The sequence below is a fragment of the Sphaerodactylus townsendi genome, linkage group LG12, assembly GCF_021028975.2.
Source record: "Sphaerodactylus townsendi isolate TG3544 linkage group LG12, MPM_Stown_v2.3, whole genome shotgun sequence".
NCBI lineage: Eukaryota > Metazoa > Chordata > Lepidosauria > Squamata > Sphaerodactylidae > Sphaerodactylus > Sphaerodactylus townsendi.
In genome coordinates, this window is record NC_059436.1 from 8,956,571 (window position 1) to 8,983,977 (window position 27,407).

A 27,407-nucleotide genomic window follows, 5' to 3' on the forward strand; every position below is an offset into this window, starting at 1 on the left:
TCTCAGCAAATTCATTTGGCACCTTCTCTGCAGGGAAGCCATGCCAATTTATCATAACCAGTGTAGCATTGTAATCTTAGATCATAGAGCTCCAGCCTGCATACCTCATACCTCAAGGCCATTTACTTTGGCATTAATACATCTGCCCAGCAAGAAAGTTTGAAGGAGACTTTTTAAGGCAGTGGTACCAGCAGGTGAAAGACTGCTAGTGCCTTATGTCCATCCCTTGCTGTCTCATTTGTTATAGTCATTGTGAACTTCATTTGTTACAGTCAATGTGAACTTGCTGTTTGGATTGTGGCTGTCAGTTCCTGACATATTTTAAGTTTGATGCAAGCCATCACGGCCTAGAAAATAATTTTGACTTGCTTAGCCATTTATGAAAGCATTAGGTATAAAAGTCAGGCAGGACTAGTTGAATGCACTCATGGACCATTTATTACCATCTAGGTAGGTCTATACCAGGGGTAGGGAACCTGCGGCTCTCCAGATGTTCAGGAACTACAATTCCCATCAGCCTCTGTCAGCATGGCCAATTGGCCATGCTGGTAGGGGCTGATGGGAATTGTAGTTCCTGAACATCTGGAGAGCCGCAGGTTCCCTACCCCTGGTCTATACGATATAGTCAGTTAGTGTCGGGGCTTTCTTCTCATCTTTATACAGGTGCAGTAATAATTGTGCGAGGGTAAAGCAACAATGAAGAAAATTGATATCAGTGTAGTCTGTCACCAGCAATATGCAACCAGAGTGAATTAACTGGGGTTCCTGCAGAGAAACAATAACCGGTTTGTACCATCCTAGATAATGAAGAGCTGTAATTAAGGCATTTTTCTCTTGGAGCACTTTTTTGCTGCCTGTAGACTCGTGCAAGCATGCTGGCAATATCAATTTTGAAAGAAATAATCCTAGCTTTTATGGTTGCCGACAGCTGGGACAATATAAGAAAATCTGAATTTCAGCAATTAGAAAACCTGGCCTCAGATAACAGATGGCTGTCGGAAAACAGTGGCTTTTAGGGCCTGGACCTGTTATGGATGCCACATATAAGCAACATAGATGTTGTTCATGAACAATAACAATGTTCATGAACAATGGCTCATCACGTGGATTGGCAGACACTTGTGCCAGTGGGCAAAGAAAACAGCATGATGAAAACTAGCCAAAACAATGGATGAGTTCCTGTGAATAAACCAAGTGGCCTCCAACATGTGGAGAAATTTAATGGATCTCCATCATGGCTGCCATAACACCGACGGACAATTCTTAGCCTCCTGTCCCAAATGGCACCCATGACTACTACAAATGAGTCATGTTATCTGCAAGTGTTATGTAACATTCTTTTAATGTAAGACCAACAGTGCAGATTGACTGTGAACAATTTTCCAACAAGGCAGGGGCTGATAATCAAGTCAGCCACCACCATCGTAACATGGCTGAGAACCGTTAAAACTTGTCATTTCCAGTGACCCTGGTGATCGCAAGCAGATCTACAACATCCTCACTTCTTTTGGGTTGATGTCTTCAATAACGGACTGTGACATTGTTCGTATGGCGTGTGAGAGCGTTTCCACACGGGCTGCACAGATGTGTTCAGCGGGACTGGCTGGTGTCATTAATCGTATGAGGAAGAGCAGGTGTGAGGAGACAATGAAGATTACAGTTGGTGTCGACGGCTCTGTCTACAAACTCCACCCCAGGTGAGGCTTGCGTAACCTTGGAATCAAATAAGTTAAAAATAGTTCATCAATCATTTAACTATTTGAAGGGTTAAACATCTGGAATGACTTTTCATAACAGCTATGATGCTAACTGCTAGGTTTAAGACAAACCTGGGCCATTGTGTGAAGGTATTTTTTGTGTATTCTGTGAGGGCATTTTTGAGGGTATTGTGTGAGGGTATTTTTTTCTTTATTATTATTCTGGGGTATTACCCCTTTCTCTGGGGCATCAGAGCCCTGCCATCAAGTCAGTCCACTAACTGGCATGGCATATTTCCTTCAGAGTGCTATGGCCTATCAGGGGGCCATAATTGTCTTCTTATCAGCTACGGAACCTAGGAATTATCACTGGTTTTGTATGTTATTTTTCAGGTTGTACCGTGTTTCCACAGCCCTCTGTGTGTGTTATGCCTGACCTGTGCTCCTAGCCCAGTGTGATACGGATTGTCTATACTTTGGGGGCTGAGAAGTTGGTAATCTTGCTCTTTGGCAGGGGATTGGACCAGATGGATAGTCTGTCGTTTGCCCTGCCCTTCCTGCAGAGAGCTTAGTGTAGCGATTATGACTTCCCTCTTCTGTTTTAGGCTTACAACAACCCTGAGAGGTATGCTGAAAGAGAAAGGGACATGCTGAAGGTCACACATCTTCCTTTAAGGCAGAGTTGGGATTTGAACCTGTTTCCCCCAAATCTTAGTGTAACACTGTACCCACTTCACCATGCTGGCTCTCGCATGCAAATCTAAGAACGAAACTAAATATTAACGCACAAATGTGAGCATTAAACTCTCTCAGTCTTTCTAGGCAAAAAACAGTTTCTGTGATTTTCAGCTGCGAGGAAGAAAAGAGGAGAGGGTTTCAGTGTTTTCCTGTGGTCTGTTTTTCCAGTTCTCCCCCACAGCTGCTTTCCTTCTGAGGTCCAGACATATATTTACCTTTGTAAATGGTGCCCAGAACCCTGTGGAGGTGAAAGCATCTGGAGGGAGGGAGTTGCGGAAAAGTGGCAAGGTTAATCGAATTTGTGTTTGGGTGCAACATTTGGGTTGGCCTTTCTCCAAGCAGTTTAAAGAGACTGTAGAAGAGAGCAGGAGAGATTCACATGTTTATCTTGAACTTTGCCAAATAGTGTCATCTTTCATATGCCAGCACCGTGCTGTGCTAAAAGCAAAATTCATGCTGCTACACAGGAAGTGACAAACAATAGCAGGAAGAGGAAACTCCCTGAGATCGTGCTTGGTGCCTCTGGTAAAGCTAAAGTACGCACTCTATAAAATGGGTTCTTGGACGCCACTCAGGACACGTCCACATGGCACCTTTCTGGACTATTGGTAGAACACTATGTAGAATGGTACTAGAAACATGGGGAAAATCACTTAAAGAATGTATGATCCAGCCAAACTTAAGTACTTTGTATAAAAAGACAAATAAGTGGGTTCTAAATCAAAGCAAGCCTGAACTTGACCTAGAAGCTAAAATGGCTAAACTGAGGTTATTGTACTTTGGTCACACTATGAGAGGACAAGAGCCACTAATAAAGGCAATAATGCTAGGAACAATTGAAAGCTGCAGGAAAAGAGGCAGACCCAATATGACACTATGAAGTTTGCAAGTCCTGAACAAGGCTTTTAACAATAGGACGTCTCGGAGGTTATTCATTCATAGGGTCACCATAGAACTGACTTAGCAGCACTTCACACACACATATACATAAGGTCTCAAGTTCAGTCTGCAGTATCTCTAGTTAAAAGGATCAGGCGATATATGATATAAAATTTCTGAATCCCTGGAGAAGTACTGCCAGTTAAAGCAGACAATACTAATCTTGATAGATTGAGAATCTGGCAGCTTTATGTGTATGTCTTACGTATCCAAATTATAGCAATGTATTACTTAGATCTTCTGGATGCATCATGGCTCATTTTGCATGGAACACTTATCTTGGGAGTCTTCTCTGCACAGTGAGCTTGTGTTTCTGGGTGCTCAGGTTTTCTGCAGAGAACTCTCCCAACCTAGTTCTCTTAATTCCACTCATCAACTTATTCTAAAAGGCACAGATCTTAAAGGCATTTATTATTAAAGGCACAGATCTCATTACATTTAGTAACTAAGATTGCCGGATTAGTTTTAAACTGTTCTTTTATCAATATTACTGTTCCAAAAATAACCCCCCCAAAAATGAAAGAGCAGAACAATTGCCTGGACTACATGCTGCTAAAAAAGGGGACCATGCCTTAGAACTGATATTCTCTCTTCTCTCCACCCACTCCCTGCTGCTGCTGTGCAGTTGCACAGAGAGGCTTGTTTATTATGTGGATATCTCAATACTTCAATAGAATGCAGAGGTTGGTGTGTTTTGGCTAAGACTGTGTAAGTGAGTTTCATTTCTTCCACCTGAAGGAGACAGGCAACATGGAATGGGGCAAGGGGGAAAGCATGGATGGCAGTGGGAGGGGAGTGGTAAGGCTGGCTGTGGGTGGATGGAAGATGCCTGGAGCACAGCTGTGCTCACTGGCAAATATACCTGTTCTGGCAGTGAAGCAAAGTTAAAACGGGCTAGAAGTGGTCTCACTTGCCACGGAGAGAATGAAAAGTTAAAATGGGGCTCAAAGAAATATATCAGTTCAAAAAATCTTGCTGCGACAAACATTTGCCTCACCATGCAGTAAACACGTTGTGCATGAGTGCCCATGAGTTTTATGATTGCTCTAATTGCCCCTTTCAAACAAATTATTGCTGGTTTAATAGTTTATGGTTCTCAAATAGGACTCGTCTATTTTATTCTTTTAAATTAAGCCATCTTGAGTTTCATTTCTTTAGTAAAAGGTCAGGATACATATTCAAAATAAATAATTGAAAGTCACAGATTAGTTAGATCATTGTACAGTGCTATCAACCTGTCATAACGATGCAAGAGCATATGTGATACTGGAAAACCAGTGTGGTGCAGTGGCTAAAATATCAAATTAGGATCTGGGAGATCAAGGTTTGAAACCCCGCTCTGCCATGGAAGCTTGCTGGATGACCTTAGGTCAGTCACACTTTCCCAGCCTAAACTACCTGAGAGGATCGTTGTGAGGACACAATAGAAGAGGGAAGAACTGTGTTGTAAGCTGCTTTGGATACCTGTTGGGAGAACAGTGAGATATAAATATCCACTGTGTATTTTTTCTGTCTGTGATCCAGCGGCAATTTACCCTCAAAGCAAACAAGCAAAGGAATTTACTACTGGAGCGGGGAGTGGGCGTTTTTTGCTTGAAAACAATGACACAAAATAGCAAATACTCAGGCATAACGTCTTCCTTTCCTTCCCCTTTCCTTTTGTCCAGCTTCAAAGATCGGTTCCATGCAACGGTCAGACAACTTACACCTGGCTGCGACATCACTTTCCTGCAATCTGAGGAAGGCAGCGGGCGGGGAGCGGCTCTCATTTCTGCCGTGGCTTGCAAAATGGCCTGTATGATGGGCCAGTGAAACACCACTGGCAAAGGACCATTGAAAGGGAAGCCAACCCACCTCACACGGGCAGCGCCTCCATCTGGTGCCAGGCTGAGAGCACAAACAACAGAAAGAAGGTTTCTCTGGGAGGGGGGAGGGGGATAGATGGCTACTGTGTTCCTCCAAAGCACCCTTAGCCTCTACCTGTAGACAACACAATAACTATTCCAACTGCTGCCTCTCCTTTTCTGTTTTTAAAATCTTCTCCACTAATGCAAGTGGAGTATGCAATAAACTGTTTCACTTAGTCTGACGGTAGGGTAGGGTTGAGGGATGAGATGGGAATGAATATGTTTTGTTTTGTTTTTCTTTTGTGATATGCTCTAAAGAAGGGTTCTGGGCTAAACTGAATCCAGTTGGACTGAACTATTTCTCCCTCAACAAATCAGGTTCAGGAGGGAATTCATATTGTGTGCCTGTCAGTTATTGATGGCAGGATTATCAGTAGCAGCAGGGAAGGATACTGAGTAACCTCTTTAATTTCCTGCCACCTTGAGATTTTTTTGATGTTTTCGCCAGCCATTCCTTACATTCTTCAGTGAACACGAGCCCAAATGAATATCCTTACAAGAGGAAGAACTATTTAGCTGATATGCTTCACCTCTGATCATTTGCTCAGTCTCCACATTTTGGTTATCACAGCAGCAGCGTTCTCAAAATTCCAAAAGCATCCACAGGTTCAACCAAGGCTGGGGACTCCTCATTCTGGCCTGATTCCACTTCAGTTTTCCAGCACTAGAAGCTGAAAAATACACCACATACAACACCCTGCAGAAATCAGATTTCAGATGTCTCAATCGATAGACCTAAAAAAAAATCTGTGGTACAAACAGATCTGTGGTGGCTATTTAAACAAGACATCTGCACCAAAAAAACACAACCGCACGTACAATTCTGTTTGTAAAACATCTTCCCCATGACAAGTTCCTTCAGAACCCCCATTTCAGGTCATAGTGTTATTTGACTCTGATATCCTTCTTACTGCCATGATGTCTTTGTTTCTGTCTCCCGCCATGCTGCAGGAGCGTTTTGTATTTAAAATTTTAAGAATAAAAAATGTAAAAAAAAATATTGCACCGCTTGTCCTTGTTGTGCCTTACCTAAGACTACAGATCAAGGCTTGCTACAGTTTGAAGTACAATATGCTGTCAAATGACAGGGTAAGGAATAAATAAGGTTTGCCTAAATATACAACAAAATGTTTTGCTACAGAAAACAGCACACAAAATTATGGCGAAAGTCATGGTAAAAAGAATGCTGGAGGTAAAAATATGCTTTCACACGGCAGTGATTCCCTGTTGTGTAGTCATTACTGCTATAGAAGAAGAGGAGTTTGGATTTATACCCCATCTTTCTCTCCTGTAAGGAGACTGGAGGTGGCTTACAAGCTCCTTTCCTTTCCCACAACAGACACCTTGACTCATTCTGCACATGCAGAATAATGCACTTTCAAACTGCTTTCAGTGCTGTTTGAAGCTGTGCGGAATAGCAAAATCCACAAGCAAACAGTTGTGAAAGTGGTTTGAAAACGCATTATTTTGCGTGTGCAGAAGGGGCCCTTGTGAGGTATATGGGGCTGAGAGAGTACTGAGAGAACTGTGACTAGCCCAAGGTCACCCAGGAGGAATGTAGGAGTGCGGAAAAACATCTGGTTCACCAGATAATCCTCTGCCACTCAGGCGGAGGAGTGGGGAATCAAACCCTGTTCTCCAGATTAGAATCCACCTGCTCTTAACCACTACACCATCCTGGCTCTGTAACTGCAGAGGAATTCACAGTGGCAATGAAGTGTCCTCATGGGAGGAATCTACATACGTTTCTCGCTCATTTCTCCTACAACCACCACTCCCCCCCTTCCCAATGTCACTGGAAAACTTTCCACTGCCTTCCAAGAAAATTGGTAGTTCCTGTATAGGTATATGGTTATAATTCAATAGCAGCTGCTGATTTTTTTCCCCAAGCAAGCCAGTAAAAAGGCCCTGGTGGCACAGAAGGCAGAAAAATGGTAACAGGGTGCTGATGAGGGCAGCCCAATAGTGCTGTTTCATGTGGGGGAATTTTGAAAATATTCACCTTCCCATTCATGTACCATACAGTCTACCTGATCTGCAGTCTTTCAGAAAAAAATCACACTCAGGCTCATTCTGCACATGCAGAATAATGCACTTTCAAACTGCTTTCAGTGCTCTTTGAAGCTGTGCGGAATAGCAAAATCCACTTGCAAACAATTGTGAAAGTAGTTTGAAAACGCATTATTTTGCGTGTGCGGAAGGGGCCTCAGGCAGATGAAACCCCCCAAAAAAGGATGAATGGAGGCTGATGCGCGGATGCTCCCCCTGTCCCCCCCCCCATAAAAATGCTTTACTCTGTCAAGTCATTTTGTGGCCTGTTGGTATTTGCATAATTTATCACAAGCTACTTTGCATTCACAGAGCTCCCAGAACCATATGCAGGGCTATCCCACTTTAATATTGCACTATGCTGGCGGGCAAGTTTGGCACAGCAACGTTACATTTGCTTAAGATACACATCTGTGCAGCGGTTAAGGCAGGATTTGAACCCAAGTCTTCCCAGCCCAACAACTGAGCCATTACATGGAACTGCCTCTTCTATGTACTTATAATATGTCACAATAACAGATGTTACTTTTCTGGCAGGTGCCATTTAAAATAAGACGCAACAACAGCACAGCCAAAGGAAGAGGGATGAGAGATTGAGGCCACAAGAATTGGGGAGCGGCGAGAATCACATTCTGCTCCTATACTAAGTTAGGTGCATCTAAGACAATTGACTTCAAAGGGTTTTGCTGCACATAGGACCAAACTGCTAAAAATATTATATTTCTATGAAATATGGTGGGAAAGAAAGCAAAAATATTTACAGAAAAGTAACACCCCTGCAGTTCATTTCCACCTTAGGTACAGGTCTGATTAATGCAGAAAACATCAGCCAACAACAGTATTGATTCTGACAATACTTCTGTACAGAGAAGGCTAAGGAAAAGGTCAGTCCGGAATGGACCTCTCAGCTAAGAGAAGCTATAGTTTCCTCCGTCTACCAAACCTGGAATGCGGTCCTGTCACCCAGGTCTTTTATCATCCTTACAGTATCAAAGCTAGGACTGCCAAGTTTGGTTCTCTGCTGCTGCCATTCCTGATTTAGCTCAGCAAGAGATAAGCTGAGGGATATAGCTCAACCCACTCAGTTGACACCATCCAGAATTCCTTTGTTGTGCAGGACTTCCAAGATGGTGAGTACCCCGTCCCTCTGCTTTTTGCAAATTTCCTCCAGGCTTTTGGGCAGCCCTACATGAAGGCTGAATTACTGCTGTCTCCCTTAGAGAGAAAGGCAATGAAAAAAACATAGGATAGATGGATCTCTTTTTAAAAGAAATGGTTCAGCCTTTATGCAAGGAAGAACAGATTGGGGCACAATTGTCTTAAATTTCCAACAGGAAGGGTCCCTCTTATCCAAGGGAGGGGGCAGCTTTGGAGATCCAAAGGCAACTTGTTTGGGATTTACTTCCTTGCAGACTTTTCATCTTGTTGCTAATTTCACTTCCACTGAGCAATGATCTGCCTTTTAAATCTGGCAACCATTAACATAAATTGGCATGCTTAAATGAACATGTTCTTGTGCTTCGGTTCTCGGGGAAGTGATCATCCCATAGGATATCCCCACTATGTCACACCTTCCAAATTCTTTATATATTACTGATTTAGTTATATGTTACTGATTTGCATCCTGCTTTTTGATCAGAGCCCTCAAAGCCGCTTACTACTTTTGTATCATGCAACAAATTCAATTTCAAAAAGGGGAAAAATAATTGCTGAAATCTTAGCGAACAAAACATAAAATAAATGGACCCAGGAGACTAGATGTGGGTGGGATGAAAGGAGAACAGATTGAAAAACAGAATGTTGCAGTATTGAGCAAACAAAAAAAACCTCCCCAGAAACAAAAATCAAATAGGTGAAAAACCACCCACGTATGAAGAACATTTAGTTCCTCTGAAGAGCGGGTGAAGTAACAACCCAACTGTTCTAGCAGCAGGTGCGTGAGAGTGACTTCATCTATATCTATCGTCTGGCTCTCTGCCACAGATCTAATACAATCATTACATGTCTGCAAGTGAAATTCTAAACAAAGTTACACCAATCTTAGCCCACTGGTTTCAAAGGACTTCAAATAGGTATAACTCTGTTTGGATCACTCAACACCTCCTACCGCAGCTGTTCCAGGATTTCAGGGAATGAAATTAGTATCAATTATGTGTAGAGGTGCTGAACGTGTATCTCTGTAACATTTTTATTTTGTCTTTCCCCCAAAGAGCTAAACAGATTTCTACTCCTCTATTTTGTTCATATAACAGCCCTGTAAGGTAGGGTAGACTGAGATAGAATGATTGGGTCAAGGTCACCCAGTAAGCTTTAAAGCTGAGTGGGATTTGAATCTGGGTCTTCTCACACTCCCAGGACAATCCTCTGCAGAGTTACTCCAGTCTATTTATTTCAGTGGGTTTAGACTGGAGTTGCTCAGCAGAGGTTTGTACTGCCAGTCTTGGATTCTAGCCATTACATTGCATTGGCTCTCATCCAGTAATGGAGAACATCTATCAACTGTACTTTTGTTGGGTGTACCAACAAATTCATCTGAGTGTTGGCTTTCACTACTTTGCTACTATGCATTAAATAATGTTAGAACTCTGAGCAGGTTAGTATTTTGGTGATGAAAAATGTGGTCATCTCAAAAATGCAACAGAGTTCGTTTAATTTCTTAAACCACTGAATTGTTTTTAATCAATAAAGGAAACTTAAAGCACATTAACATTAATGAAGTCCAAACACAAAGCAGAAATGTTTTAAAAACTGTGCAAGCACAGGTGAGCAACCATGTCTTAACTGATCCGAATTCCTATTACTGAACTGGCTACAGAGTGCATTATATGTATGAAAAATTACTGTTCCAGCCTAAAGTCCAATTACATTTGTTAAACTTGCCTATTCTGACACAGACCCTTTCTGCACAGCACAAATAAAACATATTGAGGATATTAAAAGAAACATTTTGGGGAAGAACTCTACACAGCTTTTTCCCCCCAAGGCATCTTCAGGACGTTTTATTTCTGCTCAACCCGGTTTTTTAGAAATCGCTAATTTAGTGATCTTTATTCTCCAAGCGGGGTCAAGATATTTTCTCTTGCCTGTGCTGAACAAGGGAACGTTTTTCCGGGCCAACTTCTGACAGCTCTTACTTTCATTTGGCAGCAGTGTGACCCTGTGCTGGTACCATTGCTACCAATACCTCAGAAAGTGGCATGGATGCCAAATCTGGAGGTTTTACTACCCACCGTTGCTTCTGCATATGTTTAGGCCTGTGCTGGTGTGGGGCGGGGGCAGAACTGAGTGGCGTGAATCATTTCCAATAATGGGCATTCTCAGGAGGGAAAAGAATTGTTGTCTTCTCTTCTGACACCCGCACTGCCAATTAGCTCTTTGGAGGTGGCGCCATTGTGCTGTCCTTGGCCGCCTGTCTACTGCCTTTGGACTGGACTCACTAGCATTTAAGAGGAGAAATACTTTGGTTTGTCTGTCCCAGATTTACAGTCCATCCACATCACTAGGCCCCTTTAGAAAGGGAGAAAGCAAAGTAAAAACACAGATATAAATAAAAGTAAAAGGTTTTTCCAAGTTCCAATTATTTTGAAAGAGGGAGAAAAGTTTATCCTACTTTGTCTCTGTAGCTTTCATTTGACCTCTGTCTAGAATGGAAATCGTCTTCCAGGCTCTTCTGTTTGTCAACTCATATTAAGCCCCTTTCATGTCTGTTTTTTTTATCCAGCAACTAAATAGCATTTTAAAAAGAAACAGGGGAAAAAAGATATTCATAGAGACAAAAACTGTTTAACAACAGTTGTAGTGGCTCTACATATAAGTTTCTGTTAAAGGGTTCCAAATATAAATTGCCATCTATATGCTGTGCATTCAAAACTTGATATAGTCCTAAGGTTCTCAATTCATTGAATTACTGGAGATGGGCTTTTATTTTTCCAGTGTTATAATATGAGTCTTTTAGCTCATATTAGGGCATGGAGGGCCCAAAGACATGGACAGATAGTTTAAAAGTACATATGCATCTTCAAAAATTGGTTCTGATATACTTTCGATCTGAGTAATTGATCTGAGTAATAACTTCTTCCCTGAAAAACTGAATATCTGGGGACTCCCAAAGTGTAGGCTGTGTGCTATGTGTTACAAGGCCAAGATCCCTTTCATGTTGACAGGCTAAGACTCTGGACAACAGAATCTCCAGTGCCATAATCTGTGATTTTTCCTCCCAGGCCAGCAGAAAAGCTGGGACTCGAAGCAAAGCAGCCGCAAAGCGCCAGCAGCGGGGTTCCTCCAATGTATTCTCCATGTTTGAGCAGTCACAGATCCAGGAGTTCAAAGAGGTGAGGGTGGCTACAGCTTGCTTTCCAGTTTTAAGCAGAAAACCAAGGAAATCAATTCAGCCTATATTCACTGAGTGCCTTTGGCAGGGATGGATTCTTAGGGGCAGAGGTATAGCAAGGGGAAAAAGCACCTGATGCACTGGTGTGTCCTCTGCCCCCATCCCAGAATGCCCCTACCACGCCTCGGAACACCTCCCACCATGCCCTTGCCACACGCCCACAGGGGCGTGTGCCTGGTGCCTCATGCAGCCCCCTGTCCCCTTGGAGCTACGCCTCTGCTTAGGGGTCATTTTTCACAGACACTTATCATCCAATGCTATGAAGGCCATTCTACAAGTAATGGTGCCACTGAGGCTAATATAATGGTACCATTCAGAAAATCTTTGGAAAACATTTCAGTCTGTCAAGATACTCTTTTGCTGACCTGAAAGGAAACATTCTGGAGTGATAACATCAGGGCAGGCGATATGGATTCCTGGGGTGGGTAGGATGGTGACACATTTGTAGGTAGGGGTTTGTGTGCATCTGTGTGTGTCTGTATCCTTATCATGGTGGCACAAAGGAATGGAACTCCAAAGAGTATATTTATGTTTCCCCAAAGGCTTTCAGCTGCATTGATCAGAACCGTGATGGCATTATCAGCAAATCAGACTTGAAAGAGACCTATGGCCAGCTCGGTGAGTGAGTCCAGTTGTTAGGAAATGGCACTCTATACATTTTCAGAGGGTTCTACATTATCACATCATTAGCTGCTACAGAGGAAAACAGTGTCAGGCACAAAGGCCATGGTATGGAATATTTTAGGGAAGACAGCTCTGGGTTGGGTAATACCTCAAAATTTGGTGGGTGGAGCCTAGGAAAGGGAGGGGAGGGACTTCAGCAGGGTATAATGCCACAGTCTCCAGGGAAACTGATCTTGTTTGTCTGGAGCTCAATTATAATAGTGGTAGAGCTCCAGGTCTAACTAGCTGAAATCTAACTTTTTAGGGATTAACTAGCTGAAAACACTAGGAGAGCTGTGAACGAAACTTCTTAGGGGTTTTAAACCTAATAGAGTCCATAAAGAACCCTAATTCATATTCTGGCTGTGGGAATTGGGATGAGAAAGAGTTTAAACTTTCTGCTTTCACATGGATGTCATTGGATGAATATACTTTTTCATATTCAGGACTAATAACAGTGTGGGAAAGGGCATCTTGTTCCTTTGGTGGACCTGTAGTAGTAGGAAAGGGTTAAATCCAGAGATGGGATCCAACCAGTTCTCACCATTTCTCTAGAAGTGGTTACTAATTTTTTCTGAGTGCTGAGAAGGGGTTACTAAAGCAACCTCCCTGCCCAATAGGGACTGGAGGTGCGTGTGTGCGGCGCCGCCACTGTTTGAATTCCACCACCATTGGAACCTGTTATTAAAATTTTTGGATCACACCACTGGTTAAATCCCTTCTCACCTGCATTATGGCCCCAGTTTGAACAAGGCATTTCTCCTAAACAGCACTGGAAAAGTCTGCTCACGAATCTCCCAGTATCATACCTAGTTAGGGTTTCCCATGTAAGGGGCAAATTTCCAGAATCAAAGAGAGTCTGGTCCCACCATGAACTTAATTTTTTATGTATCTGTGTGCCTAGATTTGCCTGATCTTGACCCAGGTTTGCCTGATCTCTCAGGGGTGACCCTGGCAAGTATTTAGGTGGGAGATTGCCAAAGAATACTAGGGTTGTGATAGGCAGGAAGGCAACGGCAGCCCATCTCTGTATGTCTCTTGCCTTGAAGACCCCAGTAGGGATCAACATTATATAATAATATTTTATGTAATTTAATGTTTGTAAATTACCGAGCACATTTCCTTCCCAGGAAAAGCAAAATGGAATTATTTCAAGTATTGAAATTGTAAGATTGGCATTTATACTGGTGACTCCATCCATGATGTACAGAAGGTACCATGGTACCTTCCACTGAATTTGGATGATGACTTCTGCCCACCACAGGAAATATAAAAGGCTTCACCCATCTGGAAAGGGAGTTTTTATTGGGTGTCTGCTTTCTCTACAGGGAAAATGAATGTGAACGATGAGGAGCTGGAACAGATGCTGAAGGAAGGGAAAGGGCCGATTAATTTCACAGTCTTTTTAACCCTCTTTGGAGAGAAACTGAATGGTGAGTTAATGCCACTTACTGAGAAAGAGGCCAGTCCACAGAAAATGAAAGTATGACGTGCTGCTGTCATCATTCCTCAACATTAAGTAGTTAAGAATGAAAGCATCTCTTCATTTTAATTGCCTAAATGTTGGAAGATATGGAATCTGCCCCATGGAACCCCAGCATCATTTACAGTTAGGGTTGCCAACTCTGGTTTAAGGAATCCCTGGGGAATTGTGGCTGAACCTGGGGGAGGCAGGGTTTGGGGGGGGGGTAGGGACCTGAGTAAGATATAATGCCGTAGAGCGCCTTTCCAAAGCTGCCATTCCTTCCTCTGAAGTGTGGAGATCGGTTGTAATTATAGAAGATCTCCAGGCCCCACCTGGAGGTTGGCAAGAGTTTTATTTTCCCCCTTTGGACCCTAAGCCCCTGCTTGAACTAACTATGGTAGCCTGATTTCCCGAAGAGAAGAGGTCCAGGTTATCTGGCAAGATTTAAAAGTGCATCATCCTGAAGATTTAAAAGTGCATCATCCTGAAGATTTAAAAGTGCATCATCCTGAAGATTTAAAAGTGCATCATCCTGAAGATTTAAAAGTGCATCATCCTGAAGATTTAAAAGTGCATCATCCTGAAGATCTAAAAGTGCATCATCCTGAAGATTTAAAAGTGCATCATCCTGAAGATTTAAAAGTGCATCATCCTGAACAGTCTTTCTCTTCTCTTCCACAGGAACTGACCCAGAAGAATCAATCCTTGCTGCCTTCAAGCTCTTTGACCCCAATGGAACTGGCTATGTCAACAAAGATGAGTGAGCACAAACACTCTCTACTTCCTTGGTATAGCTAGTTGGGTTCTGACCCCCCCTGCCCCACCTCCATTTCCTTAATAACTGGAGACTCCCATGCCTGTCAACACTTCAAAGATTTAAACAGGGGCAAAAAGGAAAGTAGCCCACAAACTTAGTGTGATGCCAGATAATTTTAAGAGCGACATCCTAGAAAATGGATGTCAATATCAAAATAATAAAAGCTTTATAATAAACTCTAAATAAGAGTACCCACTCAGAGATGTAATGTCTAGAGGACCCAAGTAGGGGGCAGAACCCAAATGAATGACAACAAATTGTATGAACTCACAATGACAAAATTTGAATGAAGCATCCAGAACAGCTAAAATAGGGAGAAATTTGAAACAATGTTCTGCCAGAGAAGGAGACCAGGAAGAATACCCAGACACATTTGCCCAGTAGAGAGAAATATGAAATATAGCTGATGTCTGAACTCTAACTTTTGATTTCCAGGTTTAAACAGCTCTTGCTAACGCAGGCAGACAAGTTCTCTCCTGAGGAGGTGAGAATCTCCCCCAAGCGTTCCCTCTTAAAATCCCCGTTCTCTGACAACTGGGATCTTCTTTTTCACAGGCTCAATAAAATATCCCTCCTCAGCTGAGCCACTTAAAATCTCTACTTTAATGGGATAATAACTCCGGAGTAGGAAATTCCTGGTTTAGGAGTGGATCCTAGGAAAGATGGAGGGAAGGAAGAAGGGAAGCAGGTATGTCCTGCCATAGATTTCCCCCCTCTAAGCTGCCATTTTCTCCAGGGCAGCTGATCCCTGTAGCCTGAAGATCAGTTGTAATTCCCAGAAAACTCCAACCTCCAATTGGATAGTGCCTGCCATATAATCAATTATGAATGATTGCATATTGTTACCTTCTTGCACTTTTCTTTTTTTCTAGGTGGAGCAAATGTTTGCTGTAGCCCCCATTGATGTGGCTGGGAATATTGATTACAAATCTTTATGTTATATCATCACACATGGTGATGAGAAGGAAGACTGATAGAAGAACACTGTCAACTTTCACAGGGTGTGGTGTCTACCAGCCTACTCAGTGCACTACATTGCTAAGTGTTCTATAATAAAAACCCCAATGAGGAAAGAATTGGGCTCCAGTTGTGCATGTGAGATGGCAGGAAATGTATAGGTGAAGATGATTGTGACATTTTATAACATGGCAGATCTGCAAAGGCTTTCACTGTACTTGATCTTCTTGTCCCTTTTCTAACAGGAGCCAAGATCCTTAAACACAGTGGCTCTGAAAGTGTGCAGCAGAAGTTGACTGTGGACAGTACTGAATGGTAGGAATCCATGCCACCAATCCATACACCTTCACACTTCTCCAAAAATGTCCTTTTTAACTAGTAAGGCAACTAATGAATGGCTAAACAAATACACCTGTGTATAGCATTTAAGAAAGAACAGGCACTCCAATAGGGACTAGATCCGTGGTGGCGAACCTTTGGCACGCCAGATGTTATGGACTACAATTTCCATCAGCCCCTGCCAGCATGGGCTGATGGGAATTGTAGTCCATAACATCTGGAGTGCCAAAGGTTTGTCACCACTGGACTAGATCCACTATCCTGGCAGATCCCCAGAAAGATCCTACATCCCACATCTGCAACTATCTTCTTCTGCATTGTCGAAGGCTTTCACGGCCAGATTCAACTGGTTCTGGTGGGTTTTCCGGGCTGTGTGGCCGTGGTCTGGTGGATTTTGTTAGGAACAAAATCCACCAGACCACGGCCACACAGTCTGGAAAACCCACCAAAACCAGTCTTCCTCTGCCTCTACTGCACTCAAAAATGCTTTTTCTTCACAGACATCAACCCAGAGCAAACAAGTTGCTAGGCTATCTCCTTATGATCTGTGTCTATTCACACTGACAGGGCACCAATCTTGCAATAATATGAATGTGCATTTATCTTTTACCTGATGGGGTAAACACAGAAAGGCAAAGGGAACCATAACATGTTCAGTTGGAGACAAGACAAGAGAGCCTAGGAGACTGGAGTGATTATTCTGGAGTTAAGAGTTTTGTACTGGATTCATTTGTGTCCTTTGCCAAGGTGTGCACTCATTTTACACAGTGCAAGTAAGATAGATTGATCAATGCATTTTTATTCAGTGCAACACCAAAAGGCAAATATGCATCACAGGCAAACACCTGGTCAAAGTCTTACAGAAAAATTGTTCATGAGCATCTAAAATCCTCCGTGCTGGTCTCCAGGATCACTATGCGGCAGTGTAAGAAGCAGAACCTGGTGCAGGAAACAATCACATAACATCAGGGTAGGTAACATGGAAAGGTTCTTACATGTAGAAGCCAGATGCAATATTTAGCACACATGTAAGAAAAGCTCAAATCAAACCAAACAGGACAGATTCTGATATATTTAGAGCCTTGAGTCTTCGTTCTTTGGCTGTATCTGCAATCCTGAATGTATAGTGAGTTTTCAGAACCCTGAACCTCTGAAAAGCAGCAACTACTGAGATCGCAAATGTACCGCAAAGCAAACTGACCATCATTCAAGAAAATTCCTACTTTCTGAAACGTGCTTGATCACAAGTTAATATTTTCCCTATTATCAATATTGCATGAACACATATGAAGCTGCCTTACATTAAATCAGACCATTGGTCTATCAAAGTCAGTACTGTCTACTCAAACTGGAAGCGATTCTCCAGGGTCTCAGGCAGAGGCCTTTCACACATCACCTACTGCCTGGTTCCTTTTAACTGGAGATGCTGGGGATTGAACCTGGGACCTTCTGCATGCAAAAGAGAGCCTTTTCCATTGAGCTAGAGCCACTCTCCCATAATTCCCTTCAGACAGTGTCCTAATCTTCTCCAGATGTTGACACATAACGTTCTATGTCTACTTAGATCCAGTTCCATAGGACTTCTTCTTGCTGGGTGGTCTACTGAATTTGGCCAATGGTCTGCTCTTGGACCTCAGTCTGTGTTCCGCTCAACCTGGCTATCTGACATGTTGATACTGAGATTTTTTTTGTTCCAATATTTTCAAAGTGTGTTTGGACACCACAACTGCACACAGATCGAGGCGCTGGTACTCCACTGGCCTTTTTCAGAAAGCTGCCTAGCAGTCATGGTCACGGCTATATTATGATGTATCTCATTTCAGCAAGATCAAAGAAATCGCTTCCTGCTCTTACCTGGGAGCATCTCTGAGTCACTTCGGCATATTTTGAGGTCAACACAGATTTCCTTAGGATTCTCACCATTCTCCATTGCCTCAATAATCTTATCTTTGAACTTTTTCAGCATAGTTTTGCAAACCCAACTCAGAGGCTTGGGCAGAACCTTACACGCCCGTCCGATTGCAGTATTAATTGCTTCCTGCAACAACAACAACGACACCATAATGGTAAAATTTTGGCAGCAGCTCTTGCCAGACCCAGACAGATCAATTCCCCTGATGTATGCCTGTTGAATTCAAACAATACACTGCTTTGGTTCTGTAGCTATAACTTACTTCCTGTGTCAGCCCCTGCCTGTCTTTTCCCTGGTAATGTCTTATCTGGCCCTGTCAATGGTCAGGAGTTAACTCTATGCTTTGGAGTAAAGGTATCAAGGTCTGACCTGGGGACCTTAATGGGAAAACCAGAAGAGCTGGAAGATCTTTGGAAACCCATGAAGAGCTGAGCCCCCCTCCTCCTTTCTAAACCAGGAACAAACTGGACCACTGGAATTAATTCCTTTCCCCAGTATCTGCAACCCCAAGACATGTTATATAGCAAGCGCAGAGCTGTAAAGAGCATAAAACATGTGGATGAGAAGGGGGTGTTTCTGAACTTCTACAGCATGTCCCTGTTTAACAAAGGCTGAGCAATCTTTTTTTCCCAACACATACCCCTTAGCCTCAGGGCAGCCCAGAAGTGATCCCACTCAGGCTGTTTACAGGGCCAGGATTCCTACTTAGGTTTAGCAGTGGACTTTCAGCTTGCAACCAGGGTTATCAGTTTCTCCCTGGGTACCAGTGGGGGTAAGGAAATAGGGTTGTCAAATCCTGGCTGGGAAATTCAGTTTGGAGATGGCGCCTGGGGAGAACAGAGACCTCAGTGGGGTACAATGCCTAAGGTGGATTCCGCATGGACCAAAAACAGCAGTGTGAAAACTGTACGAAAATGGTGTAAAAATGGTTTAAAACAGTGTAAAAAGGTTTACACCGTTTTCACACTGCTGTTTTTGGCCCATGTGGAATCCGCTATAGAGTCCACCCTCAAAGCATCCATTTTCTCCAGAGGAACTGATCTCTGTTGTCTGGAGATGAGCTATAATTCTGGGGGATCTACCTGGTCCTACCTGGAAGCTGGCGTCCCTACTTGCACCAGATCAATAGTTCTTTCCCCAGAACCCATTATAAGAAAATAAATGGATAACATACATCATCTGGATCTTGTCCAGCCAGATCCTGGAGCTTCTGCATAATCTTAATGCACATAGAACATTTCTTCCCTGGGGCAGGAGCCTCCTCCTCCTCCTCGAAGAGTGTCCCCCACTGTTGTAAACAAAACTTCACGGTGATGATACTCCACAATGCGTGAAAGGATGGTGCAGCAGCATTCTACTGAGTTGGGCCATTGGTATGTCTACTTGAATACTGTATGCTCTGATCAGTCCTTCAGGGGATTCAAGTGCACCCTCAATCAATGAGCAGATCGTGTTTAAAAACTTGATGTGAGCCTCACAATTTGCATCAGGGCTGAGGAAGAGGGTTTGTTTTTTAATCTCCCCAATCTGGTACTGATTCATCAGTTTCCACCACTTTAAGCTGCTATTAGCCAAACAGAGAAAAAAGACGGTTTACACTGTCTTTGTTCCCCTACTGCAGGGGTAGGGAACCTGCGGCTCTCCAGATGTTCAGGAACTACAATTCCCATCAGCCTCTGACAGCATGGCCAATTGGCCATGCTGGTAGGGGCTGATGGGAATTGTAGTTCCTGAACATCTGGAGAGCCGCAGGTTCCCTACCCCTGCGGGCCTACTGGGTACAAAAACAGCCTCAGGGCTTCCAGTTTCTATTAGAGAAATTATATTAATGTACGAGGATAGAGTATACACACACAAAACCGAATACCCTTCCCCAGCATTTTGGCCTACATTGAAAGCAGGTGTCCCTTTAGCTGCTTTCCCACCTGTAGCTGTCAGGGGTGGATTGGCAGGGGCATACCGGCCAGGAGGATATATGGGGTCAAATGTCCCCGGACTGTGGCCATTTAGTCACACGAAGAAGGAAAATCACCCACCCCCTCCTTCTCCCCGGGTCCATACACTGACTTCAAGACCTGGTGCAAAAACTTGTTGTTTGGTCGTGGTGGGGGAGGGTGGCCACCCATACAGGGGTGGGGGACTCAGATTTTGCACCGGGCTACATTTTTCCTAGATACGCCTCTGTGGATTAGTAATTACAGGCAATGGGGAAAGTCCTGGTGGTGTGGAGCAAATACCCCTCCTGATCTCACACACACCCCTCGCCAGCTTGGGGGGCAAGCAGGATTGTGAGAATGCAATCACAGCCACGGTGCAGAGATAGGCAGCCTTAGGGTTGCCAAGTCCACCTGGTGACCAGTGGGGGGTGGGGATATAGGATTGCCAGATCCAGGTGGGAAAATTCTGGAGATTTGGGGATGGAGCCTGAGGAAGTCAGGGATCTCCAGGCGAACTGATTGATCTTTGTAGTCTGGAGTTGAGCTGTAACTCCAGGGGATTCCCAGGTCCCATCACGTTGTTGGCATCCATGGGCAACACAGTGCTTGGCCTTCTCAAAGATGACTAAGGAATGGGGCAAATGACAGATTTATCAAATTATGGATTTTAATATATTACCTGTAAGTGGGAAATATGGAGAAAGAATGGCAAGAAAAGATGCAGGAGACAAGGGAATATCAGATGGAATAGGGATAAAGGTCTGACTCTTACCAACAAGGAACTGCTGTGGAGACTCCAACAGTATTGCTCCCTCCTACATTCAACAGCTGTAGCCATGTCCTTGCACCAGAACTCTGGACCCTGCAGGCATGGCTCAGGAATCAGGTGGGATCCAGCCAAGACTGCCAAACCAAAACAGTCAGCCATGAAGTTCAAAATCCAAGCAAACTTAATATTAGTTTTTTGCTTGGCTTTCTAGTTTAGGTGCTTCTCCATTAAACAATACGGGATAGTGTTAGAGGTTTTCAATGATGCAACTGTAGAAGAAGAGGTGGGATTTATATCCTGCTTTTCTCAATTGTCAGGAGTCTCAAAGCAGCTTACAAACTCCTTCCCTTCCACTCCCCACGACAGGCACCTTATGAGGTAGGTGGGGCTGAGAGAGTTCTGAGAGAACTGCAACTACCCCAAAGTTACCTAGCAGGCTTCATATGGAGGAGTGGGGGAAACAAACTTGGTTCACCAGATTAGAGTCTGCCGCTCATGTGGAGGAGTGAGGAATCAAACCCGGTTCTCCAGATTCGAATCCACTGCTTTATCCACTATACTATGCTGGCTAACACCAAGTTTGAGGTTCTTTGGAGGCAGATAATAGTAACTGTACTATTATTAGAAAAATTCCAGTAAGATAGCTGTTTTGAGAGTACAACATAAAAATATGAAAACCCCTATATATGAAAATATGAAAACTCCTATATAACCTGTATAACTCCTATATAACTTATGAAAACTCCTATATAACTTGAAGATGCAGAAATTAAATCTCCCTCCTTTGATTTCTTACCTGCACCTAAAGCAGCATTCAGCCACAAGATGAGTAACAAGGCCATGGATATTCAGTAATTCTACTACAGCTGCCAAAGCCACTGCTAGACGCTTCTGTCCAATTAGGCTTTTTATAGCTGCTCTTTAAAGCAATGTGGGACGTGTCTGAACCCGTGATTGTATCTGGAAATCGACAAAAAGGCTTATACGGGCAAGCTTGAGGAGTTGTGGCTCAACCAGCCCCTCCTATACTTTCCTGTCCCCCACCAAACTCCCCCTCCCAAGTTTTGTGAAAAAAGCCCACACCAGAAATAAAGGATGCAGTGGAAGCGGTTTGTACATTCAGTCCCAGTCCAGAAAACAAATGCCTCAGAATGTGGCAAATGTGCTCAAACCACATCTGTCACACTTTAAGAAGGATAGCACTTTGTCATTGTGATGAGAAGAACACTCTTCACCTACAGGTGTCAAAGAGGTCGGAAAACCTTAGTGTCGTTGCTTCGAGTGATAGGAGGGAGTAGGAAGAATTAACCTGCTGGGGTACTTGGTATTTTTTCCCATCTCTCTCTGAAAGAAATGGCTACAAATTGCTGGAAATTGCTACAACTCCTCCTTCATTCCATGTGTATATCAGTCACGTTGCTCCCCAAAACGAGCACAGTTAATATTTCCCCTTGGCCTCTGCACTGTGAGACACTGACAAGCTCCTCTTGCCTTAGTGCACTGATGGCAAACCTATGGCATGGGTGCCAGAGGTGGCACTCAGAGCCCTCTCTGTGGGCACGCACAAACAGAGTTGCCCCCCCCCCCCCCACATCTAGGCTGGCTTGGGCCACTGGGCTTGATTATTAGCATTAAACCTAAGACCTAGCTTTGGGGAAGCAGTGTAGGTAACCCTGGTAAGCGCTGTTAAACCACTGATTTTCATGCAAAGAACTAAAGCGCGATCCTTTACCTGGGAGTAAGCTCAGTTGCTGGCAATGGGGCTTACTTCTGAGTAAACCCTCCTAGGGTCGTGATTCACCCGTTGGAAGAGTTGCATGGTTGCTTCAAAGCAAAGCCACAGACTACCACCAAGCTTACTCCTGAGTAACGCACGCCTCAGAGCCAACTGTTTTTTTCTAAACCAAAACCTCAGTACTCAGGTTAAATTGCCATGTTGGCACTTTGCGATAAATAAGTGGGTTTTGGGTTGCAATTTGGGCACTCGGTCTCGAAAAGGTTCGCCATCACTGCCTTAGCGGTTTCATCAGCGTAGCCTCTATTGTCTGAGGTCTGCTGTTCATTATGTTTTTCCACAGTCCCCACTTCTGTTCTTCTCCGTCCACTTCTCTCTGTGTCTCTTAATCTAAGCTACTCTTTCTATCTCCTTACTTCAGTTCAGAGCATCACCTTCCCTACATCCTGATGGATTCTTGGACACAACCACTTAACAATGAAGGCCCATCAAGAAGATACTTTCTGCCTTTCCACCTTATAGGAACTCAACGTAAATAATAACAAAAGTACATAATGAAATACATAAAAACCACTACTTGAAACCAATTTAACATTGCTGGTAGGCAGAACTAATCAACTACTAAAATGCCATCAGGAATAAAACTGTGCTCAGCTGCCTCCTACAGATCGAGAGCGAAGGCCAAGCACACATTCCTAGGGAGATTGTTCCATAATCTTGGGACTGCCACTGAAAATGCCCTCTTGTGTTCCAGTCTGAAGAGTTTCTTTGCTCAATGGGACAGTCAAGAGGACCTATCCCTGTGATTTTAGTTCCCAGTCAAGGATGTATGGGAGAAGATGGTCCTTCAGATAACTAGTCTCAAGCTGTGACTGCTATGTTAAGCAGCACTCTGAAGCTGCAAACTCAACTTTTCAAGGGGAGTGTAACTCCATCCAAGACAGGAGAGATCTCGAATCCCTGGTCTTCTTTTCTACTGACCCACAGCTCCTTTGACTCGTCAGGATGAATTTTCAACTTGTCCAGCCCATTACTGAACTGAAGCAATTAGTACCCCAGCAAAGGTAATCTCAAGTTGGAGGCTGTTCCCAGAGGCAGCATCTTGTGCCCCAATGCAGAACACCAACCAAAGCACATTTGGAATGATTCTGAGTGTCTGGGAATGTCAACAAACAAAAGCTACAGATAACTTGGCCTGTAAGTTATGGGAACAGGATGACCTGTCAGGTACAACTTTAATTTAGGATTACATTTCTCAGAGACCAAACATTCTACGTGACATGGTGGGCTACTCTTTTGGTTGATTCAGTTGATGCCTGCCCACCCCGTCCCCCACAGAGTGACCGCAGTGACCACAAGACAGAGTTGCTAAGAAATATTGAAACCAGGATGTGGTAATATTCGTCACAGAACTTTACACCTACTGATCTCAAGAAAATATTGATTTCCCCCAAAGTAAAGCTGTGGTTCCCCCCCCCCCCCCTTCAACTATTCTGAGGTACTTGGGTCAATGCTATGACCAGCACAGCTGCATAAATGTGAACCAGATGCCAGCCATTTTATTTTAAAAGGTTCATATTTTTCAGAGATGGGACAGCACAGATAATGAAATGCGATGTTGCTGGGTTTTCTGGAAACAGTATGGTAATGGTGCCTGTTACTTAATGAAATGGTTCTCCAATATATTTTAATCACACAGCTATACAGACTAGATAGAAACATATGAAATGTATCTTGGGTTATTAGTGCTGCTGCTGATCTGAAAGAGTAGTAAGTCATTAATATAGGATGTTAAGCTAGAAGAAATCTTATCAGCGAGGGCGTAATGCCCATTGGGCATAGTGGGCAGTTGCCCAGGGGCGCTTACTTGTGGCCAATGGGCACTTAAAAATGCAGGGATTGCGATTCCGTGAGGATTTTTGTGTGAGTATTTTTTGTGGAGTTTTCTGTTTTTTTGCAGCAGCTGCTTTTAGGGGGGTCACCCAGTTTTTTAGGCTAGCAGCATCAAAATTTCAGGGATGTTTCGGGAGACTCTCCTGATGCTATCACCCAGGTTTGGTTCAGGGAGTCCAAAGTTATGGACCCTCAAATGTGTAGCCCCCATAGCTCCCATTGGAAACAATGGGGGATGGGGGCACCCCCTTTGGGAGTCCATAGTTTTGGACCTCCTTGACCAAACTTCACCAAACCTGGGAGGTTTCATCAGAAGAGTCTCTTACTGATACTAACTCCCGCGCCGCGTCCCCAAGGGGCTCTCCCTGGGCTGTTTGGGACCCGTCTGCCCCGATTCCTCCCCACCCCACTGGAAAGTTGAAGGGGGGGGGGGAAGAGAAAGGACAGGGGCCAAGAGCGGCCGGTCTGTCATCACTTGGACTGACCCAGCCGATTTTCAGTCTAATAGAGTGAGGAAATTAATTCAGGCTCCCCGCTGACTGCTTTTTAAGATGCCAAAGGCGCAGAAGGCAAGTGACTCAGACAGGGAAAATATGCAGAGCCTGTGGTAATCTGCCTCATGACCCGGCGCTGGGAGTGTGCATTTTTATGAGGGCCAGAGATGAGTTCTCGCTCTTAGTGGTAACAAAAAAGACATTTCACCGAAAGGCCCGGCAAAGTTGGACATGGGTCTCACACGGGCAGCGAACCTGTTGCCTTCCGTTTCCTTTGCATCCTGGGAAAAGCAGAAAAAAAGACAGCACATAAAAAATATTTCAAGAAGGGCTGGCTAGCTAGGTGGTGGAGCCCAGCTCTGGGTCCTGCAAAATATAGCCCCTGGAGATTTTTTAGGGTTGGAGCCTGAGGGAGGGATGGGATTTCCAGGAGGGTGCAGGAGACTTTGTAGGCGTGAGAGTGGTTAGGAGCAGCCACGACTCTGATCCTGGACAGCCGGGTTGATTCCCCCACTCCTCCCATGTGAGCAGCGGACTCTTCTCCGGTGAACTAGAGTTTTTTGTTTCCCCGATTTCTCCACATGAAGCCTGCAGGGGTCACCTTGGAGCCAGTCCACAGTTCTCTCAGAACTCTTGCAACCCCACCTACCCCACCTCCCACCCAAGGTGTAAGTTGCGTGAAGGAAAGGAAGGTGAGAGATGATTGCTTGAGCCACTTTGGGGCCTTAAAAAGAGCTGAGAAGGAAAAGTTGGGTTATAAAAACCAATTCCTTCTTCTATTTCAATCCTGGAGGAGAAACTGGGTTTGCGATTCCCCGCTCCCCTCCCACCCTGAGCAGCGAACTTTGAATCACAAAGGAGAACCAGGTTTTTTTGTTCCCCTACTCCTCCACATAGAAGCCTGCTGCTACAGATGACCTTGGGCCAGATGAAGTCACAGTTCTCACTCAGAAGTCCCCTCTCAGCCCTGCCTACCTCCAGCCACTGCCTACCTCTGTTGTGGAGAGGGAAGGAAGGAAGGAGTAAGCTGCTTTAGAGAGACCTCACTTAGGGTTGCAGAAAAAGCCGGGCATAGAAACCAACTCCTTCCAGAAGCAACCATTTTCTCCCAGGTGAGAGCTGATCTCTGTAGCCTGGGACCATGGTTTTATCCCTGGTGATCTCCAGCCACCCCCTGGAGGTTGGCAGCCCTTACAGGGGAGGACAGATCAGAAAGAGGGAGAGAAAATGGGGAACCCCGCACGATTAAGCAGAAAGCTCGAAAGCCAAAAGCCAGCGAAGTCCAACACCAAAGCTGCAGAGAACCCGGTTGGAATAGAAGCATGACATTTGAGATTATATTAAACCCCTGGGAAAAGAGTTACTGACCAACAAGCTGTTAATATTCAAATTTTGGTATTTGTTGACAGTGCATTTGCGGTTGGCTGTACTGAAAACAAGGAGATACAGATTCTCGGCTCTTAGGGGAGATTATAGAGAAAATTCTATTGCCACCACAGGAGAGGCCTTGAAACAGCCAAGATCCTGCTTGGGTCTTGAGTAACTGGTGAAAGGCTTTGTACGAGCTGGTGGAGAGGACCACGTCTGGGATGTCAAGTTGATGAAATAACGCTTTCTCCAATCAATCACCCAGAGCCCATTTTATTTAAGGGTGGGCAATTTATTGATGCAGACAGCCAGCCTAACTTTTCTGGTCAAGAGCAGTTTAGCAGTTAGATCAATTGGAACCCAGAGTCTGGGGAGACCTGGGTTCAAATTCCTGTTTGATTCCCTTTGGGCAAGTCACTTTTCAGCCTTCTCTGTCTACCTCACAGGGTTGTTGTGCGGATGAACTAGCGAGAGGTACAAACCACATGGATGACCCGGAACTCTTTTGGGGAAGAAAAGAACTGAAGGTTCAGGATTATTGAAATAAGAACCAACAGAGAAAAGCAAGACTTTTCATCAGTAACAGATTCCCCGGCGCAGCTGATCTGGACACGTGGAGGGCGCAAAATCATGGAAAAAAATAAGACATCCCCTGAAAATAATCCCTAACATATCTTTTGGAGCAAAAATTAATATAAGACCTTGTCTTATTTTTGGGAAAACAGGGTATTAATTACCGCTGTGAGCTACATCAGAAGCCAACGTTGGCAGAAAAGTAGTATACAAAAGCTATCTTCTTGTTTTATATCTCACTCATCCTATCTGGTTCTCCATTTCATCCCTCTAGTAAGGTAGAAGAAGAGTTTTGATTTCTAACTCCACCTTTCTCTCCTGAAAGGAGACTCAAGGTGGCCTACAAACTCCTTTTCCTTCCTCTTCCCACAACAGACATCTTGCGAGGTCAGTGGGGCTGAGAGAATTCTGAGAGAACTGTGACTAGCCCAAGGTCACCCAGCAGGAATGCAGGAGTGAAGACACATCTGGTTCACCAGATAAACCTCCGCCACTCAGTTCAAAGAGTGGAGAATCAAATAAGTCTCTGCCACTCAGGTGGAGGAGTGGAGAAGGTTAGAGTCTGAGCGACCCAATACAACCAAGGAGTGAGAATCTGCCCCCGGATCTCTCAGCCAATTCTAAGTAAGCAAAAATAAATAAATAAATAGTTTTTCGGTGTTTTAAACACAGCTCCATTTAATATAGCCAAAGCTTTCCAAGCGCACGGGCGCTGGTGGAAAGGATTATAGGTGCAATCTTTCCGAAAAAGAATGTCGTCTGTGC

General features: G+C 44.1%; 3 protein-coding genes across 8 annotated transcripts in view; 2 read left to right on the forward strand and 1 right to left on the reverse strand.

Annotated features, from left to right (window-relative positions):
* GCK (glucokinase) overlaps window positions 1-6,279 on the forward strand; it is a 40,653-nt gene extending 34,374 nt beyond the window's left edge. For 5 of the 6 annotated variants that reach the window (XM_048513559.1, XM_048513556.1, XM_048513560.1 and 2 more), the window contains 2 exons: window positions 1,464-1,697; window positions 5,042-6,279. In XM_048513559.1, coding sequence (XP_048369516.1) covers window positions 1,464-1,697; window positions 5,042-5,186 — 379 coding nt within the window. In that variant the 3' untranslated portion in view covers window positions 5,187-6,279. Of the gene's footprint in view, window positions 1-663; window positions 730-1,463; window positions 1,698-5,041 lie in introns of those variants that run through there. The other variant, XM_048513561.1, reaches the window with a different exon arrangement.
* Window positions 6,280-8,324: 2,045 nt separating this feature from the next.
* On the forward strand, window positions 8,325-15,738 carry MYL7 (myosin light chain 7). Its single transcript, XM_048512884.1, has 7 exons — window positions 8,325-8,460; window positions 11,551-11,661; window positions 12,263-12,338; window positions 13,712-13,816; window positions 14,530-14,608; window positions 15,101-15,149; window positions 15,538-15,738. The coding sequence occupies exons 1-7, from the start codon at window positions 8,458-8,460 to the stop codon at window positions 15,637-15,639; spliced, it is 525 nt and encodes a 174-aa protein (XP_048368841.1). The 5' UTR covers window positions 8,325-8,457; the 3' UTR covers window positions 15,640-15,738.
* A 1,022-nt stretch (window positions 15,739-16,760) lies between these two features.
* GNLY (granulysin) lies at window positions 16,761-21,479 on the reverse strand. Its single transcript, XM_048513338.1, has 5 exons — window positions 21,376-21,479; window positions 20,583-20,713; window positions 19,048-19,161; window positions 17,816-17,999; window positions 16,761-16,900 (listed from the first exon to the last, which is right to left on the reverse strand). Exons 1-5 carry the CDS (start codon window positions 21,419-21,421, stop codon window positions 16,875-16,877), a joined length of 501 nt encoding a protein of 166 aa, XP_048369295.1. The 5' UTR covers window positions 21,422-21,479; the 3' UTR covers window positions 16,761-16,874.
* Window positions 21,480-27,407: the final 5,928 nt, after the last annotated feature.

Bases quoted from the DNA above. Each gene is read 5' to 3' on its own strand.
- MYL7 (XM_048512884.1), top strand. The intron at 12,339-13,711 runs GTGAGTGAGTCC...CTTTCTCTACAG, and splicing joins AGAGACCTATGGCCAGCTCG to GGAAAATGAATGTGAACGAT. The intron at 14,609-15,100 runs GTGAGCACAAAC...TTTGATTTCCAG, and splicing joins GGCTATGTCAACAAAGATGA to GTTTAAACAGCTCTTGCTAA.
- GNLY (XM_048513338.1), bottom strand. From the start codon at position 21,421: ATGGCCTTGTTACTCATCTTGTGGCTGAATGCTGCTTTAGGTGCAG. The intron at 20,714-21,375 runs GTAAGAAATCAA...TTGGTTTGGCAG, and splicing joins GAATGCTGCTTTAGGTGCAG to TCTTGGCTGGATCCCACCTG. The intron at 16,901-17,815 runs GTAAGAGCAGGA...TTCCTGCACCAG, and splicing joins TGACTCAGAGATGCTCCCAG to GTTCTGCTTCTTACACTGCC.